Source organism: Sylvia atricapilla, chromosome 9 (assembly GCF_009819655.1).
Source record: "Sylvia atricapilla isolate bSylAtr1 chromosome 9, bSylAtr1.pri, whole genome shotgun sequence".
NCBI classification, from domain to species: Eukaryota; Metazoa; Chordata; class Aves; order Passeriformes; family Sylviidae; genus Sylvia; species Sylvia atricapilla.
In genome coordinates, this window is record NC_089148.1 from 16350333 (window position 1) to 16376229 (window position 25897).

The following is a 25897-nucleotide window of genomic DNA, read 5'->3' on the forward strand; positions in this document are numbered from 1 at the left end:
AATACTACGGGCTCAGAAAAAGTATTATTCAAGATGCAGGAAAGTATTTAAATCATGAGTCTTTTAGGGCAGGCAAAACCAGCAGAACAGAGTTTTAAAAAGCCTACTTGAACCAGAGCAGTTACAATATCAACTGCACTGAACATTACTCCAACATGCTTTGGCAAGAGATAAACTCAGGCAACAACTTCTACTCCGAATGTAAGACAGATTGCTGCAAGAAAGGTGAAATTAAAAATAAACATCTGAGTTGGAGCAGAAAAGAAAACGGTTCCACTTAGAAGAGAATTAGAACAAAGCTGGAAAACAGACTTGAAAACACACTCATGCAATAATGCAAGGGGTTTTGCTTTTATTACCTCTGGTCTTCAATTCATCTTCTTCCACTTCTATATCTAAGTCATCAAATACAGCTGCTAATGGAATCTTCAGTGTGGGATTACTGGGTATTTTAAAATCCTTAAAAGGAGAAAAAAATTTTACTTTAATTCATCACTTTTCCACTTAATGAAGCATACGTGTAATTTTACCAACAAATCTGAAATCTCACTGCACAGGAAGTGAGAACACCAGATTTCACAGGTACTCTGAGAAAGTTTACTAAGAACCCTCATGTTTTTGTTTTCAGATCACTGCATGATTTTTATAAGGACAGCTGAAGAACCAAAACAAAGCCAGGGATGGCATTTCTTTCCCCTGGATAACAAAGGCGCCAGCACAGAAGGGCTAAGGCAGGAATCATCACCTGAGCCAGGGTAGGTATTTCTGTTGTGCCACCAGATGGCTCACTACAGTTAATGAAGACAAATTAAACTCTTGAAGAAAATGTACAAATAGAGAAACAAACTAGTCGATAGGCAGGCATTTATTGATGACAGGCTCTTTCTTTGAGCACATAAATAAAAACCCTGAACAAAAATGCTTTATAGAATTTGTAAGTTCCACTGATTTTTCTGTACATTATACCTGTTTCCCTGGAAGACTAAAGAAGGTTAAATATACTAGAACAGAAATTCAGAAGTCTGAACTCATCTTTATATCAAGTGACAAGAAATTTTAGACAACAGATTTTTTAAAAAAATTTCAATGCTGATATTCCAGTTGAGCTGCTGGCAGTTTATGAGAAAATGGTCAGAGTACATTAATGTTAAATACTAAACTTTGAAGTAGTTATACTTCTTTATTACATAGACTGAAAAACTGCCCATCTTTCTGTTCAACCTCTGCATGACGGTCTCTCTTCTACTGCTCTATGTCCCAAGCAGAACACATTTATAAATACTGAACTTCTACTTGTAACTGTTTTAACTGAGTTACCTGTCATGTTTATGTAACTACATTCCCATGCAATAAAGAAATAACACTCTTTCAGCTACAAGCATTATTCCAAACAATTGTATTTAAGAAATTGCAGTGTAACTTTCTCCAACACAATGCTTAGATCTAAGAAAAAAAAGATGAGTGTGAACACTACTGATGCCCATAAAGCCAAAAAAACCCCATATGAAAACAAAGAGGAATTAATAGAAAGCTCAGCCACAAGAAAGGAGAAAAAGTCAGACTTTCACTTAAGAGAAAACACAATGTTTACAGGTGCCTTTGTTGCACTGGGTTAAAAAATACCTGCACACTGTTCCCTTGTGCTTGGTGAGACAATCTTGTACTCGGTAGTGGAGAATGAGATCCCAATTTTCTGTCCAGGAACACTTCCTTGCTACAGGCGTAACACCAGACACGGAGAGTAGTGAGGTTCACAGTTAGACAGTGCTTTGTCTCCTAAAACAGAACAAAAACCACAACTGGGATTCAGAAATTGAGCATAACTAAATACTGCTACAAGCAAGCTAGAATATATATATATATATTCAAAATCTAGGTTTTTCAACAATGAAACATGTATGTTAGAATACTAGAAAAGAGCAATTCAGTTACTGAAATTCTAGCACAAGCATTCATTTTAATACAAATCACTCAAATTAGCAACAAGATGCAACCAGAATCTAAGACACTGTCATATCTGACATGCCCTTCTGTAATTAAAAAAATAGGAAGAAAGTTTCTTATTCTTGTTAGAAGTGCTACAATTCACAATGAACCAGTTTTCAAAGAATCTTGCACACAATCTCCCATTGGCTACAATTGGAGCTTCCTCTACAATGTTTATTTCTACTGGTTTGCGGCAAGAAATTCAGGCTATTTGCAGCAATCTGAAGACTCAGATAAAATTTTTAGTTCCGTTACAGTGAGAGCTCATATTAAAGCAAAAATTCTAGATTCAAATAGTTCTTTTGCTGACAGCTTCACACTCTGGAGCAATATAAACTTGACAGATGAAGAATATTTTTATTGTTCAAACATTAGTATTTTTTTACCCTTCCTTATTGTAAGATTGGGCACACAACCTTCCTATTAGTGAAATATATTCACTAATCCTTTCTGTATTTCTTCCTCACATGTCAGTATCAGACAGGTTTATAGACAATAAGGGATTTGCTAGAAATTAGGAAATACTACAACTGCTGCAGGATGCCCAAGTTCCTCCTCCCTTCATTTAACAAAACCTTGAACAAGAACAGTGTTTTAAATATAAGTGGGCTAAAATCTCATTAGGTAGCCCTCTCCTTACTGAAAATCTCAGATTTACATAAATAAGTCAAGCAGTTTTAAGTACAAAAATCTCCTCAATTTTGCAGCTTCAGATCCATACAAAATTACAAGACTTTGGAGCAATAGCCTAATGATTTTCTTGGAGTGGATGCAATGAACATGATTATCTGCAGTACAGGGAGCCTTGCTGATATAAACTGTAGGAAGCAGAAGTTGATTCTTGCCAACCTCACTTCTCTCATTTTAATAAGTTTATTGATATTTTTATTAAAGTAGAACCCAGAAAAGTGCATACTATCCTCAAATTAAAATTAAGTAATATGAAAATCAACACAAGGATGGTTACTAACAGAGAATGCTTGTGTGCTTTCTCCTACCTGTCAAGTACATAACATTGCTAAGGCAGCATGCAAAGCAGGAATAAACTACTGTAAGAAGCCAAGAGGTATAAAAGTGTAGGCAAGAAATTCAGGGACCACCTGGTCCCCAACTACTCTAGAAATACCTCATTTCTGAGTCTACTGTAAAGGCTTTAGAACTGTGATTCAGCTTTAACACCTGATAAAAACCCTGTGAAAATATTTATACAGATTTCTATTAATGCACTATTGATTTGTATAAATACTCACTCCTCTCAAGGTCCTACCTTGAAATAAAAAAAAAAAAAAATCAGGAGTGGTGGTAAAATGTAGTCATAACACATAACACATACGTCTTGTAAAACCTCTGTATAAACTATTCTTTCGTTGTAATATTAACCAGGGCTTTTTAGTCATTTTAGGGATCAAAAATCGTTCAGTGTGGAACTTTAGATGCATTTACTGGTAAACTGATGGCAAGAATTTCATTAGTCTCAAGATCAGCAACTCAGAAATGACATGCTAATAAAACTGCCACCTCTTATTTGCTTTATTTTGGCAAGTGTTCCCCTTGCACACATGTGTGCCCAGAACACACAGTGAGTTTAAGACCCAAACCAATGCACAGAAGCTGCCCAGCCCCGGCAGAACTTGGCATGCTGGGGAACAGAGGGCACACACTCCACTGGTCCCACCAAGCTGGATCCAAGACCAGGACACAGCAGGAAAGCATATGCTCAGCTCAAGTCTCCAGCTCCTTCATCTGAAACAAGGAGCATATAGCAAAAACAAAGCACCTGTCTCTAGTAATTTATACTCCCTATCTTGCACCTCTTCAGCTGCCTAATAACGCAACTTTCCTCCTCTTACCCATCAGGCAGCCACAGTCCCAGAAATTTAGACTGAAGTATTAAAGTACTACACATAAGCTGAGGTACTCAGTAAGTCTTTCATCTGTGCATCTTGAAAATCATCAGTAATTATTTTCTTTTTATCATTTGCACCATCTTCTTTATATGAATTGCATGTAAATTCACATACTCCTACATTAGCAAGACCTGCTTCTATAACATGAAAAACAATTAGAGCAAATCAAACCTCCACACTGTCAGCTAACATAGGTTATTGACCTCATTGAGGTAAAAGTTCTCTAACTCCACTGCTTCAAGGAACTGTGTTACCAGCAAATACACATACCTGGGAATGGGTGGTACTGTGATCAACATGGGATTCACCACAGCCAACATACGTACATCTGTTCTGTTGGGCAAGTGACACAGAAGTATACAGAATTAAAAGACAAGTAGTATACAGTATACAGAATTAAAAAGTGGTCTCAAAAAGGTTTACAGAATAGGAATATACTGCCAGTCTCTTTAAAATTCACTCAAATTTCAAACTTGCACAAACCAAGAGACATGCACAGTAAGCAATAAAATAAATATCACCTATCATCTAAGCAAGATTTAACTCAACCTCTCACACTGATGGCAATGTTTAGAATATAATTTTTTGCCACTTTAATGTATTTATTCATATTACTGACAACACGTATTTTTTAAAATTCTTTATTTAGTAAAGATTGTAACAGAAAAATGCAAAGTTAATCCAGAGCCTGAGTGGTGAAATACTGAATGGCAACAGCCTCAGACATGTTTACACAAAAATCCCTGCATGCCCCTATCTGCAGTGCCTATTCATCAGAGCGTTACTTCACAACTAATTAGCTTCTTCACCTTTACATAAGCTTCCAGCACTATATGGCTAAGAACTTGCCACATTCTGGTTATAACATGCAAAATAATTGTCAACTTCAATCATGCTCATTGCAAAATATATTTGGCTGAGTTGAGTGTGGAATCTTGCAGCTGCTGATCTTCAAGCAATTTTTGCTAATTCCTCATTTGCATGAGTCAGGCCAATCACACAGGAGGGTACAGCAGGTTATCTGTATAACTCTCTAAGCAGGTTAATTTACACAGTCAAATAGTAGCTAAGCATGGCCAATTTTCTGTATTAAATGATCATAGATATTTGGTAAGTTAGAGATCATTTACATGCTGGGATCTCACCAGGTTTTTCTACTGAAAAAGGTGAAGACAAGATGCCAATTCATCCAAGAGGAGAAGCATCACAGCATGACATTAAGTGTCCTACTGCAACTACAAGACTCTCCTATGGAAATATTGGTGTAAAATTTAGTTTTTCAGGAACACTCTAACAGCTCTGTATGAGAAATAAAAACCATGTTTTAAGCTTGACAGCATTTTCCCACCTGCCAGGTTGATGCATCCCTGAACACCTCTTCCCCACTCCCAAGAGGTTTTCTCATACATAATTAAAACTTCAGGCCATCTAACAAAAGACATTAAACTCTGTTTCTTTCCCTCTTCATCTCTATTACTGACAGAAGGAGCAAAATAATCTGATGTCCTGTAACCACCATCCACCAAAAAGGACACAACTGAAGGGGATTTTAAAAAACACTTATCTGTACACCTAAAGGGGGGCATTAGCCCAGAGATCCTTCTGACAGTACTTAAAGAAAAATTGCCATGAAATGAAGTCAAGCCTACAGGGCAAAACTTCAATCTCTGGAAATAGTTGTAAGTGCAAAGCACTCACAAGACATCTTAAAAACTAAGTTAACTACATGCTTTCCAGCTGGGATCATAGTTTAATCAGAAGCAACGTATTTGTACTTTCTTTAAATATAGTGAAAATTCCAGGTTTTTGTAGACAGCAAGAAGAGTCAGGCAAAAGCATATTTATGACAGAGCTAGACCCAGGATTAAGACTGCATGAAATATTTACAAAATAAGAGGAAAGTTAATACAAGCTCCCGCAAGTTCCAAAATAAGGAGTTTTTCTTTGTTTTGCTTAAGAATAAAAGTTAGAGCATGCATTATACTGTAAAATGTCTGTATTAACTGCTAGATGTTATGACTACAAATGCTAAGAAAGGCTTATATGAAGTAATTTAATTAATTCAGGATTAATATATTATTTTTTAGATCTACAGACCCAGGGAAAATACTAAAAAATCCTTCAAAACTTAAGAGCTAAAAAGTGTTATAACTCAAGTAAAAACACTAATATGCTACCTTCCTTCTTATTTAAAAAGAAACAAACTCATTTTTAGCATAATATTCTTAAATTACAAAAAGTATGTACCCATTAGAAGTCAAATAATTTTAAAAATAAAGAATTGCAGAAGAAATTTTGCTTTTGAATGGTAAGTTAAAATAATTCAAAGAACTTAATTAAAAATGTTTCTAAAAAAAAAAATACTACCAAGTTTATCTATACTAGAAAATTACTCTACTGTGGAAGAACAGAACAACTTACCTCTAAGCATGCCCAAAGGTTGGGTCCTCTGACTTTACAGTCCTGACAAGTGCCCTATTAAAGTTCAACACAAAAACAAGCTTTATTTCACTCACTTTCACCAGTAAACCACAACTTCAAGACAAAAATGAGGAAAAATACTGTAAAGCTTAGTATCAGATGAATACCTTTAAGACTTTAAAGCTAACTTTAAAAACGAGATATGTTGATAACCAACCTAGTTTTTGCTTCCCATAATCTCACGATCAGCGTATTTTTCCACTAAAATCTCAGATTTATCTCTGAGTTTTTATCTTAACCAAAAATTGCTTTTCTAAATAAGGCATAAATATGTACCATAACAAATAATTATAGTAATCCCCATAACTGGTCTTTCTTATAAATTTAACATAAAAAGAAATGACAGTGACGAAACTTCTAATAAATTCATATTCCTTCCTGTAGACACCACCTGTAAAGGGTTTAGACAAACAAGATGCAACAGTACAAAAATGCTGTACTCCTCAGCAACAAATTAACTGTTATAGAAATTAAGCACCATGGACAGAAAAGGTTTCAATTTTAATCACCTCCCAGTTACTTAAACGAGCTACAAGATCTTTTTTTTCCTCCCTTTATTGATATTAGCTTGAAACCAAGAGTTCAAGAGGGGAGGTTTCTCAAACTGTGGCTTCTCTATCAAAACCAGAGAACTTTTACCCAAGCAAACTCCAGCATAAATACCTTTGTTACACTTTCTACTTGAAGTCACTTGTACTATACTACACTGATAGTCCAAACAACTAAATGCTTCAATGGTAATGAAAATGAAGTTCAGCTGGGTGCTCCACTAACTCTCCTAACTAATGATTCCAGTAAAACATCACTTGTGGCAAAAGGGCTCTTTAAATGCTGAAAAATAGTTTTTCAGCTTCATCAAGTCCACAGTTCTCCTCATACTTTATTTAAACCTTACTATTCCAGTAGAGGAGGTTTTACCCATGCTTGACACTTAAATGCACCTTCTAACTAATAATACACTAAAACATGTACCTAAATAAACCTGACCAGTTATCAGTGATAGGAAGAAAGTGAATTGCTACAACTCACATGAGATTTCTGTATCAATTCCTCCTTTGTTATCTCACCAACTGATTCCAAGTGTGGGCAATTGCTGCTGGGTGACGACATTGCTGAAGCTGAATTTTCTGAGATCCTGTAGCTGGAATGTTCAACACCAGGGAATCACCTGTGAACAGAAGAAAGAATGAGTAAAACCCACTTCCTTAGAATGAACAGCAATACTAGCTATCGAATAGGCAACATATGCATAACTTTTAAAACAATGTGCCTCCTAAAACTAAGATAGTAATAAATAATTTTATTAAGAGACTCCAATAGCCCAAAACTAAACCTGCTGATTTCATTCTAAAATGAAATCCAATGACTTCTATGTCATAACCTGAAAGAATTCTGAATGGAGCAGAGCTGACTTGGGTTAATTATTTAACTTTCTGGACTCCACCATGGCACCCAAATGATATAAACATTAGTTCTGAAGCCTACCTAAAACTAACCACGGCCTTGCCTCTATGTTCTGGAAAAGGATCTTTGAAACATGGCTGAAGCTGTGAAGGCTGAACTGCAGGAATACAAGACTTGTTTATCAAAGGAGAAAGAAACTTTATCTTGGTTTTATTTATTTACAAAGACACACTCTAGATTCAGACATATTATATATCAAAAGGAGACTGAAACTTGTGACTCACACATAGCACTAAACACTCTGCAACACTTTTATCTTGTTCCCTTTGCCCATTCAAGGTCTCTAGTGCAGACACAGAAACTTATCAGAAATAAAGAATGCTACGTACAATCACTTTGTCACTATTATTTCAATAGTTGAATAGAAAGCAACAGGAGAAAAATTAAAAAAAAAACCCACTCTGTAATGTTCTCTCTATATAAATACTCCAATTGACTAATTCAGACAGGGACTATCCAATAACTGGTTTTGTCACTTAAGCAATTACTATTGATGACTCAATTTCTCTAAAGGCCAAGAAAAAATTCACTTTTTTCCCCCAATTATTATCTGTCCAATGTAGTGCTCCTTTATCAAGACTTGCAATTAAACTTCAGCTCAGTGATATACCGTCCTTGATCTGTTTGCAGCCTTTGGCACTGTTATCAACACCTCTTCCCTCTTTGCCTTTAAGTTTAGGTTTGCTCCTTCCACTTACAGGACCAAGCACTCATTTCAATATTAAGCACCCTACAGTTTTGACAGAGTGGGGGAAAACAAACCTTGCCTAATGGCTATCTCAGACACACTCCCTGGTAAACTTTCAGCTTATCATGTCTGACTTACTTTTTCCTTCCACTGCCTTGGAATAAGATCCCTTTGAATCAAGAGCCATTTCAGCTCCCTTTGATAATTTTTCTATATGAGTGTGTATAATTAGTCTGTTTTTTTATTATAAACATTGTTATACAAATAATATTACTTGTAATGGAATAATAGGTGATACCTCATATTGTATTACATGCGCATATGTATATATACACTTAAATTTTCTTTATATATAAACAATTACTTAAATATATAATTGTATATAGAGTCTCAGATATGAGTGAATCTTTTTTAATGTCATGTTAACAGTTGTTCAATAAAATATTTCAGACTGAATATCTCACAAGACTGAAAATGTTACAGTAAATTAATAGTTTAGGATTTTTTTCTAGATGAGATCTGAATTCTCTTCCAGTGGCACAACATTTAAAATGCATTATTCTAAAACATAAGCTCCAGCTGGAGAAGTATTTCCTCAGTTCAGTGACTGACTGTAATCTATATGCACTGTTACTGAAAGACACTTCAAATAAGGCAACAGATTTTCAAGCCAAAACTCCTCAACTTCCATCATATTAGCAATTCCTCTCTGAATTGTAACATTCCCCTTCAGAACAGAAATGGCAACATGAATGCATGTTACATCTTCTACAGTTTGCAAATGTTAAAAAAGGACAAGTGAGTTTCAAATAAAGTCCTGAGAACATTAAATACAGTGAGATGATTTAATACAAATGCTTTAGAAAGACTGATATAATGGATTAGTAAAGCTTAAGGTTTAATTTTTTTTATGGCAGAAGCTTTCTGAATGCAGTATTCCAAGTAATACAAGGCAATGAATGGAGACTTTACCTCATGCTGCCAGATTTGTATTTAATGTATTTAACTTTTCATACAAAGAACTGCACAAATCCAAGCACTGTGATAACTCACTCTACTGCCATAACCTTGGTAGCTTAATATACATAGCTGCAGAAACACATTTCGTAAAATTTTATGTTGAAGCCTAAAACTGTAAAATTATTTCCAAACCATGACTCATCCTTCACCTAAGTCCCAGCAAGCCCAGAGCAGCCCCTCCCTCGCTCACTTGACCTTCCTCCATTTCACCACTTCCTACTCTATATGAAGAGATTGCTTTTCCTCCCCTGCAGCTCATTATCACATCTGCTTTTATACCAGCTTCTGCACTGCATTGGCCTCTTCCAAGAATTGTTTTTCTGCATTTTCACTACTTGAAAAAATACCCAAAATAATCCAACAAGCCTACTTTTGTAGTTTCTTTTACATTCCATTTTATACTCCTGTTCCAAAGCTGGAGTGTATCTCCATTTCATGATCCCAGTGAGATCACACAATCATAGAATCATTTGGGTTGGAAGAAACCTCAGAGATCATCTGGTTCCAAAGCCTCTACCAAGGGCAGGGATGCCACTCACTAGATCAGATTGCTCAGGGCCCTTTCCAGGCTGGCTTCAGACACTTCCAGGGATGGGACATCCGCAGCTTCTCTGAACAACCTGTTCCAGTGTCTCACCACCCTCACAGTAAAGAATTTCTTCCTTATATCTAACCTAAACCTGCCCTCTGAATTCAGTCATTCCCCTTATTCTATCACTACAGGCCCTTGTGAAAAGTCCTGCTCCAATTCTCTTTAGGCACTGGAGGTTGTGTAAGGTCTCTCTTCTTTTCTTCTGGCTAAACAGCCCCAACTCTCTCAGCCTGTTTCCACACCAACTGCTCACGATCTCACTCAGGCATTAAGGTTCTCATCACATGCTTCCCACAGATCTGGAAGAGAATTTCTCTTGAGTCTATTGCCAGCTCTCTCCATTGTTTCCTCTTAGAGGTTTCAGTTCACCTATCTCAATGCTTCATACTACCCCATCCCATTAATGAACCAATTAATGCTCCAAAGTAGGATTTATCAACACAATTTTGCTTTGAGCATGCACAGTCATACTTCAAAGAAAAAATTCTCTTGAAGTCCATCCAGTCTTGGAGGGTTTTTTTGTGTCCCTAACTAGTCTTTTCATTCACTAAGGAAAAAAAAAAATAAAGCCATCAGAGAAATGTGGACCATAATCCAAAGCATCATGACCAGCAACCTATTTATTATTCAGTAGAATTCCACAGCATCACAGATTTGTGTGGTGCCTACCATGGAAAACCTATCACACTCACAGAAAACTCCCATCAAACACTAAGAGAATTCAACTGATCTCAAAAATGATCTTTGGGTCATGTAAGGAGCCCAATATTTCCTAAAGAAACAAAACAGATTTTAAATTCTGTCAGAACTCTTTGGATTAATGATTTCATCTGCCTAGTTACAGTAGTGAACATTTCAACAGATATTGAAATAAACAATTATATGTATTATGTATTCCACTGATATTCTAAATATGGAGCCATTTTAACAGATCATTTTATAGAGTACAGTATGGGAATGCTGCTGGAAGATTTTAAGAATAAAAGGATTATTCTGAAGACATCAATTATGTCTTCATTACAGGCTTTTATTATTTTGTCAGTACAGCTCTGAATAACAGCATCTCAAACCAGTAATCTGTAAGTTCAGGCTTCTCAGCTGCATTCAGTTATTTTATCAGTGATGCACTGGAACAATTTCATTTAACATTTATTTATATTTTACAGCAACAAAGCAAGTGTGACAAAGAGTGCAACTTTGTACCTGATCACTTAATTACTTACAAAACTAAGGAGGTCGGGAAGTTCAGTAATTACTTACCATATTAGTATTCTTCACGCTCCAGAAAAAAACCCACCAGCATTCACTCGAAGCTATAAAAGCCCACTGAAGTGATAGCCTTAGGCATATTCAGATTGATAAGATACATATTTTAAATCACTTTTCTAATAATTGTGTCATTTTTTAACAAACTTTACAGAAACTCCTTCAATTACTTTTTTTGTACATGAATGATTTTTCTACCAAGCTTAAAATTAGTCCTCTTAGTGTGTGAAATTAAGGTGCATCTTTCCTATTTCTTGACCTAGGTTCCTTTATATTGTGTCAAGCAGTCGGTAATTTTGAATTTTATCTCCCATCGCACCGTATTTTTATCTTTTTTAAATCTATCAACAATAAACAAGTGCATCCCATTTCTTGAAAAAATAACACCAACAATCCCAGCTCTAGTAGAGAGATTAATCTATCTACTTAGCATAAACCCTGGTAATTTCCCACTAAAAGTCATAAATACGCTCAGTAACCCGGTCGAAGGCGCCTGGTCTTTCTCCTCAGGCACCAGGAGCTACCCACTCAAGCGACACACAAACTGATAAGTCACTTCCATTACATTTTTTTTCCTGCCCTTACGTACTGTTCCCACAGAGAAAAGACATTTAAAAAAATTCTAGAGTTGAGCGTATATCCTCTTACAGGGTTAGGCAGTTTTCATTTTATATTGGCTTTCAGGGCATACAGGCCACTCTTTCGTATTTTTCTTCCACCACGCTAAATCCTAACTATGAAACCCATTAGCTAACCTCTATATTTATAAGAGGATTTTCCTAACTCGGGCTTTGCCTAAGCGCAGGAGAAGCCTACAGCGATTTTCCACTGGGTGATACCCCGGACTTTCCCCCCAGGCTGTTCCACCCCTCAAACCCAATGATCAAGGCGCACGGACAACTCGGGGAGCGAACATGGCCATTCCATCTATGGGGAAATTGCCGGCTTTCGGGAGTGCGCGGTATCCACGGCACCGCAGCCGCACAGCCGCAACTCCAGCGGACCCGCGAAGCTCTGGGCCGCTTCCAGCCGCCGGGAGGGCGGTCCGCCCCTCAGGGCCCCGCACCGGGCAGCGCCGACCTCCGGCCCCCGCCCAGCCCTGCGGCCCCCGGGACGGCTCCCGGGACGGCCACCATCGCCGCACCGACACGCCTTGGGCTGCGAGACCAGCCAGACACACGGCCCGCCGCGCTCCCACCCCCCGCCAGACCGAGCCCTCCGCAGCTGCCCAGGCGGGCCCTTCCTCTCTTACCGGGGCAGCCGGGAGGGTGCGCCCCGCACGGATCCCGGAGCTCAGCCGGGCCGCGATCAGCCCCGCATCTCGCCCTTGCCTGCGGAGACAGCGGTGCTGCGGCGGGGCTGCCGTGGCGGAGCTGGGCGCGCCCGGGCCGCGGCTCGGCCGGTGCCGCCCCGCACACGCGCGGACGGGCGCGGCTACCGCGACGCCGCCGCGGGACGCGCCCCGCACAAAGATGGCGGCGCCGGGCGCCTCGGCCGCTCCTGTGAGCGCTGCCCCGCACAAAGATGGCGGCGCCGGGCGCCTCGGCCGCTCCTCTGAGCGCTGCCCCGCACAAAGATGGCGGCGCCAGGCGCGCGCCCCGCCCCCGCCCGGCCGCCCGCGGCGGGAGCTGCCCGGAGCAAAGATGGCGGGCGTGGAGTCCTGACGCCGCGGATCTCCCTCACGTGGTAGCGGCTCCTCCCGACCGACAGCGCCGCTTCTCCCTGTGCCGGAAGCGGATCCCGCCGGTCTGCGGGCGGCGCCGGGGTGGGAGCGGAGGGAGCTGCCCGCGACCCCGGTGCTCGGCGGGCAGGTAACTGAGTGCGGCAGCTGTAGCGACCCGGCCCGGGCCCGGGGAGAGACGCGCCCGCTTTGAGCCGGGCGGCTGCGGGGAGGGGGCTGCGGGGCTCGGGGTTCTGTCCGCTGCCCGCCCGCGATGCCGGGGCTGCCCGCGCTGGGGAGGGCTCGGCCGGGCCGGGCCGAGGTGGTTTCTGCCCCACGGCCTCCATCGCCTCACGCCGTGCCGCGGTTGCGCCCTCGGAGTCGCGATTCGGAGGCTTCGCCTTGCGTTCAGCGTCAGGGAGCGAGTGAGAGGTGCGCCTGTATGGGAGAGATTACGTCAGGCTATAGTGGTTGTTTCTCGTGGTGTGTCTGCAAAATGAACCAAGCGCTGAATGAGATAAACTTTTTCTGGCTGCTCTCAAATATTTTAACTCTTTCAGCTGGCAAATATGTTCTCCCAGCAGTCGTGGTTTCAGAGGCAGGGTTGTTGCCGGGCGTGATTTAGAGGCTGTAGTAAGGGAGCGGCTGATGAAAGCAGACCGAGCCCTCCCTGGTCCTGGTTGTACATCTGCACGTCTGCACACAGCACTTCGACAAATAGGGCCTAAGCTGAACCAGCAAATTTGCTGTCTCCACATTAAGTCTTGCCTCTACTCAAAAACATCAATCAAACAAGTCGTATACCTGTGATAGAAGAGATTCGAGCTTCTAGAAGAAAATTGTCCTGGGCTTTTGTTGCATAGCTTAGTATGTATCCTTCATTTGACAGGGTATTCCAGAGACCATCTGTGATTGCTTTCAAGACAGTTTCACTTAATGAGGTATGGGAGAGAAGGAGCCATGTCAGAAGAAGCTGTTACTGAGACACGTTTTTCTCTGAAGACAGTAGCTTTACGGGTGTTTCATCTTCCCCTTTCTTGGTATTATTCTCTTAACCAGGTAATAAATACATTATCTAAATATTGTTACTTTTGTTATACTTTTTAGAAGTTTGTTGCAGTGTTGTACCTGCTTTTATGAGTGTGAATTAAATTTGTACAGAATACCTTGGGGTTTAGTTTGTTTATGACTCTGAACTAAAATAAGTGTGTCTTTTTGTCTTTTCCTGCTGATAAACGCTTAGCACATCATCCTACACCTTCTTCACCTGCAGTGTCTGTGTATCTCTGTTTTGTAACAATGCAGTGATTCTCAAAATACCAAAATTCTCAAATTTTCTTTTTTTCTTGTAGATTTTTACAAGCTAAACATAACTGTCATTAAATTTTGAATAATAGTTTTGAGTTTTGCTTTTAAAACAAGGTCTTTAATATGACTGTATTTTATTTTTATTGAACTAGACACTTACAGGCAAAAGCTATGTAATATTTTACTGTTCCCTGTAAGTACTTTCCTTTTACTGCATCTAAAACCAGGATGAGATATTCTCAGTCTTAGCTACATATACTCATTTCCACATTTTTCTATATATTAAATACTTCAAAACTCTTGCTGCAAGATCACTGTTTTCTTTTTCATGGTGCAGCAGACTTATGTCCTTTTTAAATACCACATGCAACTCCCTTATGTGCAACTATTAACTTTCCTCTTTTAAGAGGTTTTCATTTCACTGTTGATCAATTTATGATCATGTTTGTAGGCACATGCAAATGTAAAGAAATCCATTTGTGGTTCTTTGAAGCATTCATTTTAATGTTTAATTTTGTGATCTTAGAGGTTTTAATCTCAGGTGTTTGATTGTTAACTCTTTTCTGTGAAATACAGTAGTCTTTTGTCAGTTTTGTGTTGGTGCTGTTTCGTTTTCCTCGTGGAGTGCAGTGGTAGTTGTAGACCTCAGTCAAGGCATGGTACTAGGAAGGGCAGGTAGGTCCAAGGTGCTTGACTTGTTGACTGTAAACTCAGTGCAGAGAGAAGCTTTCAGTGTTTCTTCAGATTGCAGTGATAGTATTTACAAGTGCACAGCAACCAGGAGTGCCAGAGTGCAGTGGTGCTCTGTGCTCTCCCTGGTATGAGGAATCACGTTACACAAACACCATGTGAGGCCCAAGAGCTGTGGATCTGCTTTCTCCCAGCAGTCTGTTCCTCAAGCAGCATAAGTTTCCAAAAGATTTTGTGACTGTGAACTGTCCTTTCCAGTTAATTGGCACTTTTTTCTTTGTGTATCTTGTTACTTTGTATGTTACAAGTTTTGTTAATGACTTTTGATCCAAGTTGTTTGTGTGTGTGGTTCTTATTTACTAATTTCAACCCCTATAGACATATGACTGATCTGGATCCAAAGTAAAATGTAATTTTTTTTTTCAAAACTGTTAATTTAGAGAAATGTATTTAAATACATATTCTACTCAAATTGGAACACCACATGAATGTGTGCATTAAGATCTTCCACTCTTTCACAGTGCAGGAAGTAGTGTACTTGCAGAAAGCAAGTTCCTTCTCAGAATTTTTTTGCTGTTAGAAATTTAATTTAAACCCTGTATTATCCTGGCATTAAGAAGAAATTAAAGACACTGGAACCTTTGTTTGAAAGTCATTTGCTTAGATCTCCATAGTCTGTGGATTTGCAATATACCTTACAGTTCTTGGTGCTGCAGTCTGTCTCTCAGTATATATATTTGCAATTAAATCACACATTTTTGTTTTCAGATAAAGCTTTCCCCGGGGTTAAAGAAACTTTTCACAGTAACAGCAGTGAGTGCAATATCTGTGATTTTTCTGGCCCATCACTTTAAAAGAAGACGTGGAAAGAAAAACAAGAAAGTGCCACCATGGGAACCAGCTCATCTTGTATTAGAGTGTACCAAAGCAGCTGCTTCAGAAAAAGGTAAGTCATGGAACCCCCAAGTTGGGTTTTTTTGTTGTTTTCTTGGAGAGGAAAAGTTGTGTGAGAGGATGGGTATACATAACTGCAGTAGTTATCCAAACTATTTTCCTTTGATCATGGAATAGTTTGGGTTGGAAGAGAACTTTAAAGTTCATCCAGTCCAACCCCTGCATTGAGTAGGGATGTCTCCACTAGACCAGGTTAATCATGGCCCCATCCAACCTGGCCTTGAATGTTTCTGGGGATGGGGCAGCCATGCTGTCTCCGGGCAGTGCATTCCAGTGTTTTAGCACCCTCATTGTAAACACTTCCTTCCTTGTTATCTAATGTGAATCAGCCCTCTTTTAGTTTTAAAACCATAACCCCTTAGCCTATTGCTATTCCGACCCTGCTGAAAAGTCTGTTCCCATCTTTATTATAGGCCCCCTTCAAGTACTGAAAGGCTGCAGTAAAACCTCCCTGGAGCCTTCTCCAGGCTGAACAACCTCAGCTTTTAGCCTTTCCTCATAGGAGAGGTGCTTCATCCCTCTAATCATCTCCATAGGATGGAACACCTGAGTGACTTTGAATTATTAGACTTTGTATTTTGCTTTTGTCAAATTAGAAACAAAATTACAGTATCTTATAAAGAAGTTTGCCTTCTTGTCAAAGGTGAAGTTTTAGTTGTGAACCATCGTTAAAACTCTTTATCAATAGTGTATTAACAAGGAGAAATTCAGATCTGATTTTTTATAGAATAGGCAAATAATTAAGCTAAAATGCATAGTTATGGTTACAGATCGTGTATTCTAATGTGTAGTTTCTGAAGTAGAACTGTAAATAAAATAATTTTTGTTTGCTTCTAATTTGGGTTTTATTGAAAAGAGTAAATGCAATTCTTGATAGATTTGCAAAAGAAGCAATATTTTGAGTTTGCAAGAGCTTTAAAATATTCATATGTCTTAGGTTCTAGTTGTTCCAGTAGTCGACAAAACCTGACTCTTTCTCTGAGTTCTGCCAAGGAAAAAGGATCTCAGTCCTGTATCTATGCAAATGGAGGACTTTTCAGTAAATACTCTGGGTCAGTTCAAAGCCTGACCTCGGTAAGTAATAATATTTTAAGGCTCTTGAATGTCTGTTAACTTGTGTTGAATATGCATCTAAAGGCTTCACTGAGCTGAAGGAAGTTTCCTGGACAAAGTGCACAGGCAGCTAGAGATGCTGAGAAACCACTGTCCTTCCCACAGAGTAAAAGCAATTTCTAGGCAGATGGTTTAGATGTGTTGTACTCTGGCAGGAATGTGGTTCTAAGGATACTCTCTATAACAACACTTTGTTTTTTAAGGTTCAGAGTGCTGCCTCTTGTCACAGTTGTGCTTGTGCCAATTCTAATTCCTGGGATAAAGCAGATGAAGATGACATTAAGCTTGTCAATATTCCAGTGACTACACCTGAAAATTTATATTTGATGGGTAAGTCATCATAAGAATATTCAGCATCTGCTTACAGTGAATGTAAATAATTTCTTGGGTTTATGGTGAAGTGACACAAAATATTATTGTGTTCTTTCTCACTGTCTTGTTGGCAAGTGTCTGAGAACATTTCCATAAAATAATTAAATCATACTTGATCTAAAGTTAGTTTTCCTGATCACTTTTTCTTCCACTATTTGCAGTAGTAGTCCTTAAAATCAAACCCTGACACATGGGGAAAATTATCACGTTTCTATTCACAAAAAGAAGGTAAATATGTACTGGGAATATGCTGGTGTAGGCTGGGAAGTGATGTTTCAACTTACATCTCTGTGATAATTATGCTTATTTTAGCTATATTTTCCCATGTCTCTAAATGTGGGTGTAGCTGAAGCTGTTCCTGCTCTGCCCTAGGCATGGAGTTGTTTGAAGAGGCACTGAGGCGCTGGGAGCAGGCTCTAACTTTTCGTAACAGGCAGGTTGAAGATGAAGCAATCTGTGGTTCCATTAAGCTGGGAGCAGGAGATGCAATTGCAGAAGAAAGCGTAGAAGTGAGTACATCTAGTCTGTAATCTACTGATGCTGGCCTTGATTTGTTCTGTGTTATTACCTAAATCTTTTAAAATTCAATTACCGAACTCGACAATTGATTCAATTTCCAATTTAGTGGTATTGTATTTAAAGGAGATAAGAGATCTGAGTTCATTCCTTCTGACTTTTTTGGTTGGTTATTTACAGGAGGGCTTGGGAAGGGAACTTACATTATTTATCTTTTGGCAATTGCTGATGCATCAGTGTTTGTTTCTGGACAGTATTATTGAGCTATCAAGCAGACAACTTTCCTGCACATCATCCCTTGGGTCCTCTCTTTCTTTTATGATTACGTGAGAGGGTATCTGCTTGCCAAAGACAAATGTCTCAGGCAAAAATTATCCAATTGTGCATATTCACAATGTGCTTAAACTTTATTTGTTTTCCTCCTTTCTTATAAACTAAATGCTAAACATATTTTGAAATAGACAGATAGTGTTACTTTCTCTATTTCTAGCACAGCAAACATCACAGATAATTTAAAATATTTTTAAATTTAGATTTTTTTCATTACTATAAAATATGTGTGTGTTCTGTAAAGTATATATATTGTGGATGTTGAAGATTTCATCTCATAGTGTCCCTGTGTGGTTTGTAGGAAATTAATGTGGCACAGTTTGCTCCATGAAGGCTTAATATCCTTGGATTTTACAAAGGAATCATACAGGCTGAAAGCAAATAGAAAATCTTCTAATTCTGTCTTCTTGTAGGATATCATTAGTGCTGAATTCATTCATAAGCTTGAATCTCTTCTTCAAAGAGCTTATCGTCTTCAGGAAGAGTTTGAAGCCACCCTTGGGGTCTCTGATCCTGCTGCTCTAGCTAATGATATTGGTGAGTACTGAGAATTTACATCCTTTTTGCTTGTAATGATGGCTCTTGGAGGGAGGACTGAAATATCCACTGAGCAAAATTATATTTATCAGTAAATCAACAACAAAAAATCCCATTCTTTACATTATTGTGTTTGATGAAGTGGTTGTATTTTAGATAGCAATGAATTCAAAGAAAATCGTTTTCTTTGTAACTTGTCAGTATTTAAACATTTACACAGCAAGATTATATGACCCTTTTTATAGCATGGGTGTTCAGAGGTTTTATGTATCTTCTGAACTATGAAGCTTCGTATGCTTTGTCATAATCTTTTTACCAAAAAGGAAAATTAAACTAGAAAGGCTTAATCTGAAGCAGATAGCCATTAGCAAAGGTCTTATCTCTGGTGAGTGCAATTTATCTCAGTTTTGAGTGACTAAGCTGTTACAATGGCAAATATAATGAGTAGTTTCTTCCTGACATGCTGATTAAGTACAGATAGTCTGATTATTTTTATGGAAAGAATTGGATCTTAAAGATGGATGCTGTAGTACCCTTTCTTAGTTTAAGATGAAGCATCTGTTCTGAAATGGCAGTGGAGTTGAAAGGCAGAGCCCGTTGTGGGCTCGGTCCGTCAGGAGCCGTGTGCCGGGCTCCGTGTGCCTGGCACGAGGTGGCAGTGCTGTGCTGTCCTCTCCTGGCCCTCCTCGTCCTGCATCCACCGAGCACGGCCTTGACAATGGGGGAATGAGACTGGGCTCAGAGCTGCCTTTCTGACTCAGCTGCACACACATGTAAATGTCACCCTTAAAGCAAAAAAGCATTGGAACGTTTCGTTTTGGTGTCTGAAACCATCAGTCAAGTTGCATTGTATATCCATTATAATGAGAAGTTTGTTCGTGATTTCTGTCTTCTGGCCAAATTAATGAAATGGTACTCAAAGGACTTCATGTGAATGCTTGATGTGTTTAGTTATTGTTTTGCTGGGTTACCCTGGGAGTATTTACAATTAATATTGCAGTTTTCAGATGCAATGACTGAATTCTTGTCTACCAAGAGTGTTCTGAGAATTTGATTCCTTTCAAATGTTCTTTATAGAAATAATTTGTGATCTCTTGAGTTACTTTATTACTTTATTATTTAATTTTTTTTGTACTGGCCCAGGTGAGTGAGGAAAGAAGTAATGAACTGGTTTAGTAAGTACTGTTTTCTGTGTTCAGGATTTGGGGCTTTTCATCATTATCTTCCTTGAATTTTTGACTTCAACAGCAAGGATATTAAAGCATGCATAACTTTTTCAGAAAATTTTAATAAAAAACTCAGAAGCACATCATCTTCTTTGAAGCACTTGTGACACTTGGAAGATTTTTGTTCAATATTTGATATATTAACAACAGGAATGGAAGGGTTCAGGAGTCACAAGAATAAGGAAGTCCAAGAAAATTATGAAATCCCAGTGGTCAAAAGAAATAAAGATAGTACAGTCTTCTTTGCACTACTAAGAATAAGAATAATACCCTAATGCAAAATACAAACTACAGTTCTGAACAGAAACAGAAATGAAGGGTCCTGTGCTATGTAGGAATGAATGTTATTTGTGGCAGAAGAGGCAGCTGAGAGGTTTTCCTGGATGATTTATACATAAAACTTCTTAAAGAAATTACATAAAAAAGCATCCTAACCTACCATTTACTATTCACTAAAATCTTGGAAAATGGGAATGGAAGTTGTTTGTTTTGTTTGTTAAGATTTTGAGATAAATTTGCAATTTCACAATCATTTGGAACAATCTCCAGCACCTCATGCCTGTGAAACAGAGTTGCTAATTTGCTGGTCTGTTACCACAGACTAAATAATAACATATTTAATTAGTGCCAGTTGATACAGTTTCATAGTAGGTAGGTTTTCTTGGACTATAGGTTTTTGAGAGATCTGCAGTTTGGAGAATTGGTATAGCATAAATTAGGTGGTAATTAGCTCACTGACATGAATATTTATTTGTATTTTCATCTACTCTTAAGGGAAAAATTTACCTTTTGGGAAGATATTTGGTCAAGTGCTGTAGTTTTATCAACTAGATAGTTGATTATCAAATCATTTGTAGTGCTGGAAATTGATAAAAACTTTCTAATTTAGGGCATTTAAAACACTGAAATGATAAAAAGCAAAGGTTAGTAATAAAGATGTGAATAATTTCTTTAAATTGTTTCAATCCAACAAACTACATTCAATCCTGGCAGGTATGGATTGTACATATAAGTGAGAGATTTTAAAAGAAAAATCATGAAGAAACACTGTAGGAAAGTTACACATTGTAATCAGTGTAAGCTCTTGGAACATGGCTGCAGGGAAAAAAACGTTTCTAACCTTTGTCTGTGTGCAAAGGACAGCACCAGCATAGAGGCAGAGATGCAGTCTTGGGATGGTGTGGTTTTAGAATACTTTGTTTGGTTCTGTTGGTCATATTTCAGAAGATTAGAGATTCTAGGCAGCTCAAAACGAACCATAGAAATTTTCCATGTTGTGAAAAAACAAGCTAATCTGTGGTTCACACTGGGCATGTCAGCTGCTTATTGAAGAAAATACTGAGAGGTGACTGACTTATTCTGAATAGCTGCTTACACATGGAAAAGGTATGTGGTGCTGGGTGCTTGTAGACTTGTTGTCAGAGTCATAACTAGATCGAATTTCTAGTTGTTCAAATGAAAGAAGTGAAGTTCTGAAGTAAGCTACCTTCAACATACTTCAGAGGCAAAATTATTTTTTTAGTGCTGTTTTGAGGGATGTTTTCATTCCTCGAGAGGAGGATCCAAACCTGGGGTTAAATGGTCAGTGTGGTCTTTCTGGCATTTAAGTATTTCCCTTAATACTATTTTTTTGTCTTCTGTGGGCCTTGGAGTGAATAAGAAAAAGCTTTTGTCCTTAACATATTTTTAGTTGCCCCATCCATGGAAGTGCTCAATGTCAGGTTGGACAGGGCTTTGAGCCACTTGATCTAATGGTTGCAGGGGTTGGAACTAGATGGTCTTTAATGTCCCTTCCAACCCAAACCATTCTGTGATGACACTTGCAGCTCATTAAAAATGCTTATAACCAGCTCTCATGCTTCAGGGGTTCAACTGTTTACCCACAACAATAATCAGAAAATGTTTAGCTCTGTTTTTTTTCTCTGATACTTAGGAAGGATAGCTGTGGTTTGTGGATTTTTCTTCTGTTTTCTCTACCTGAGGTGCTTGTGATCAGCTGCAGCTGGAGTTGAGGCTCTGACAGTTGGACAGATGCTATCAAATGCTACATAAATCCTGACAGGCACTTCTTTCTTATTTATAAGAATGTAAGTTGTTTATAATTTGGTTTATAAGGAACTCCAGATTTGTTCAGAAGGAAACTTAAAAAGGTAAAAATCTCTAGCAATTTCTCAATTTCAGCTTTCTCTGGAAATTCTTTGATCAAACTTACGGAGCTCCTGAAACCTCTCTCCTCCTATTTATCTACTGTTTACAGATGCTGCTCCTTCCCAAAACCTTTAAATGTTACTCTTCCCAGATCAACATTTCCCTCTAGCACATCAAATTTAGATCTTAGTGCTCCCATTAATCAATCATACCACAGGCTTGCTTTTCACTTTGTGAACCCACTTAGTATTTGAAGTTGGTTGTGCGTGATAAACCATTTACCAAGCAGCAGCCTTCTGGAGGAGGCTGTGGCAATGTGTCACGTGGGAGAGTCAGGAATGAGTTACCTGGGGGCCTGTTGGAATACAAGAGCTTGCCACTGCGGCCACTTTCCTCGTGTCTTTCCCATGTCTTTCCTCATGTGCTGGGTCTGAAGTGCCTCTCTTCTGCCTGCCAGGACAGCTACTTCTGATATTTCTAAATATTCAGCTTTCAGCAGTGCAGAAGACAGAGGTATAAATAAATATGTTTTTTCCCTGTGAGTAGTATACTGTTAAGAGTAATAATAATAAAAATAATTGCAAATAATAATTTTCAACTCGCTAAGCTATTGTTGAGTTATAAATGATTAATACCACCCTGGAAAAGACTTGCATTTTAAATAGATGAAATAATGGAATGCCAGTGTGTTCGCTGTTGTTGCATTCTCCACTGGACTTTCAGTATTATCATATAAATCAGTAAGCTAAAACAGGATTTCTGTAGAAAAAGTACTTCTGGACATGAAAACAAAAAAAATATGTAGGGCTAAACTGTGGCTGTTTTTGTGCTGTGCCTCTTAGTGCTGTGAACCAGCATGGGAAGCCTACAAACAGGCTTTCCTGAGGCAGGCATAAGGCTGCCCTCCATCAGAAAAGAGGCAGTTGGCACAAAACTGAATTAAAATATCCATCCTGGTATTTCTGAGTGATGAATGTAAAGGTGTGTAGAGGGTTAAAAGCTTCCAGTACATTCAGTAGTCTGTCCTTGAAGAAAGTTCTCTGTATTTTTTTTTCCTATTTAGATCTTTTCTAGCAGACTGAAATGTTAGTCGAGTTAACTTGGGAGGAATGCAAAGAGTTGGGAGACAAACAATAGCTTTACTTACAAGCAGAATTGCAGGTCAGAGGGGAAAATTCTCAAATTGTAGGGTTCCTTGTCAGTGCTAAATTCCTAATACTTCGTATTATTATTTTAATTTCTACTGTAGAAAGGAATACTGGCATTCAGATTGATGGAGAATTGTGTACACTGGCCTCAAAACTTTTGGACAATATTAAAATGTTGTAATGTTCATACATTTTAATTTTTAAAATATTTACTTTTTATTGTGCATCAGTTCTACAGTTTAAAACAAATGATATGTTTGAGCTACGGCAGTAAAATCTCTCACAAAAGTCTGTGCTGTTGGATGATTTTGTTGAAAGGTTTGTCTGTTTCTTTTTTTAATTTTCTTGTCACACTCAAAGATATGTCTGGCATTTTGGAAAGAATAAGCACAGCCTTTAACCTAGTGACAAAACCGTTTGGAGAACTGATTTACATATTAGAAACCTTTTCTTCAGCACCTCTTAAAACACAAAAATCTTTGCATAATCAGTGAAGCTGTTGAAACTTCATTTTTATATAATTTATTAAGATAGACTTCTGTAATGTCTTCCTCTCCATGGATTAATATCTACAGCCTGTAATTTCTTCCTGCCTCTGAAATATTATTGGAAAAAAAATTTGTTTGAGTGTATTTTATTTGCCTATGTACAACAAATGTTTCTAGTTGTAATTCCTAGTCTCCAATGAGGAGCAGTTTGTAATACTTCACTTAGGTGAACTCTAGTAGTACATACTATAACATAACTTAAAGAGTTGTCTAACTTTTTATGTTGGCTTGAAAATTTTGTATTGCTTTGTTCCTTCAAGAAAAATTTACATTAAATAATTTCTTAGTTTCTTGGAGAAGGCCTAAACATTTTACTAGTGGCTCAAACAGGTTTGAAATTGAAACAAAAGAAAACAACAGCTTTTTCTCTAAGTGTGAAAATGTATTAATCCCAACAAATGGGGGAAAAGGAAAGAAAACAATATTTCTAAGTCTGAGAAAAAGCCCAGAGAAGTTATTCCAATCCAATTTTTTAAAAAAAATATGCATATTTTGAACATAATTTTTAGCTGTTGGAATTTGTTGAAGTTCAGTAACTGGTAAAACATGAGGTGTCTCATATTCCAAGTTACTGCTGCAACTCCTTATTTCTGATGCCCAAGAGATGCTCAAAGTGCAGATGTTTGAATTGGATTGTATGTCTTCCCTAATCAGTAGTATTTAAATCTTCCTTTTAAAGGCATTTGTCCAATATTTATAGCAGTTCCTTTTTAAATTGCTGTCCATAAAATTCTTTATCAGAAAGCACCTCAGTGCAATGCTTGACTAGAGAGAGACTGATAGTTGAAGTTCAATCTAATACTGAAGCAAAAATATTTCTGCAGATGTTTTGTCTATGAAAAGATTATAATGCTTGGCTTTCTCCCTGATACTCTTAGTTTTGACAATGCTCTACTAAAAATGCAAAGTAGCTTTTCATAGACATGCAGTGAAGTTACTGCTGCTGAAAAATAGTGGTATTCATAATATGTATCTTTTTGTTGCTATTTGCGAACATGGAGTGTATTTTTCTGTTAATCCTAGAAGCTGAAATCTTTTCAACAGAGGCTCGAGAATATCTATTTTACTGTTCACTGACCCAGTCCTGGAAAAGTCAAGGTCACTTAATACGGTCACTTAGCTTGGAGGTTTTTCCAAAAGCACTTCCAATAAGAGGAGAAAGAGTCTGTTCTGGTTTTTGAGGACTCTTGTTACTGTTTGCCCAACAACTTTGCCATTAGATCCAACAGTGTAGGCTATTTATACACCTCATTGCTTTCCCTTAAATGGCATCCCCGAGCCCTGTCTTGTTTCTGTCCACACCAAAACTCCTGTCTAAGCCCTTGTCTCTCTCACTTCTTGACTCCTGCCATGTTTTGTCTTGCCTTGTCCATTTAAAACTTTCTTGTCTGACATGGACTTAACTGTTGTTTGTAAAAATCACCTTTGCTCATTTTTCTGACCAGATTATTCCTCTCTTAAGAAGTCTCTCTCCTTGGGGAACTTCTCTTCAAATTAAATACAGTGGTCCTCCTTTTAGCTCTAAAAGCTGCTTATAGTGAAGCCACAATCTACCAACATGATTTTATTTCGCGGATTTTATTCAGTTAGCTGTTCCTTTGCAATCCCTGCTCAGGCCTCCTAACAAAATGCATCTCAACTAATTCTGCTCGTTCTTCACAATATGTGGGCAGCTGCAATTGTCTCTTTCTCAATTTAAAAAAAAGAACCACCCTAATTAAAAAGTACATATTTACTTTCTTTTTGAGTTAAGAAAAGTCATCATTTTCTCCATGCGTTGGGGCTTGAATTAATAACTGCTTGCCTGCATTTTGAAAAGTTATATGTAAGTGGAAAAAGGCTCCCAAATGCAGGAAGTTGGGTTTTCTTAATTTCTCCTCTTTAATGTTTTTGTGATACGTTCTTAACAAGTTATAGTTGGCAGATTCCTTTTCTTACTAAAG

General features: G+C 38.3%; 2 protein-coding genes across 8 annotated transcripts in view; one reads left to right on the top strand and one right to left on the bottom strand.

The window, feature by feature from the left end:
* The window catches only part of USP33 (ubiquitin specific peptidase 33), a 37898-nt gene extending 25153 nt beyond the window's left edge, over nt 1-12745 (bottom strand). For all 6 annotated transcript variants that reach the window (XM_066325090.1, XM_066325087.1, XM_066325086.1 and 3 more), the window contains exons 1-6: nt 12657-12745; nt 7404-7542; nt 6315-6368; nt 4164-4226; nt 1624-1776; nt 360-459 (exon numbers count right to left, since the gene is read on the bottom strand). In XM_066325090.1, the coding sequence (XP_066181187.1) occupies nt 360-459; nt 1624-1776; nt 4164-4226; nt 6315-6368; nt 7404-7484 (451 nt within the window). In that variant the 5' untranslated portion in view covers nt 7485-7542; nt 12657-12745. The remainder of the gene's footprint in view (nt 1-359; nt 460-1623; nt 1777-4163; nt 4227-6314; nt 6369-7403; nt 7543-12656) is intronic.
* Nucleotides 12746-13078: 333 nt separating this feature from the next.
* The window catches only part of MIGA1 (mitoguardin 1), a 34586-nt gene continuing 21767 nt past the window's right edge, over nt 13079-25897 (top strand). Inside the window, exons 1-7 of one of the 2 annotated variants that reach the window (XM_066325106.1) lie at nt 13079-13215; nt 13954-14123; nt 15831-16008; nt 16954-17090; nt 17333-17459; nt 17874-18010; nt 18761-18884. In XM_066325106.1, the coding sequence (XP_066181203.1) occupies nt 14001-14123; nt 15831-16008; nt 16954-17090; nt 17333-17459; nt 17874-18010; nt 18761-18884 (826 nt within the window). In that variant the 5' untranslated portion in view covers nt 13079-13215; nt 13954-14000. Of the gene's footprint in view, nt 13216-13300; nt 13497-13953; nt 14124-15830; nt 16009-16953; nt 17091-17332; nt 17460-17873; nt 18011-18760; nt 18885-25897 lie in introns of those variants that run through there. The other variant, XM_066325107.1, reaches the window with a different exon arrangement.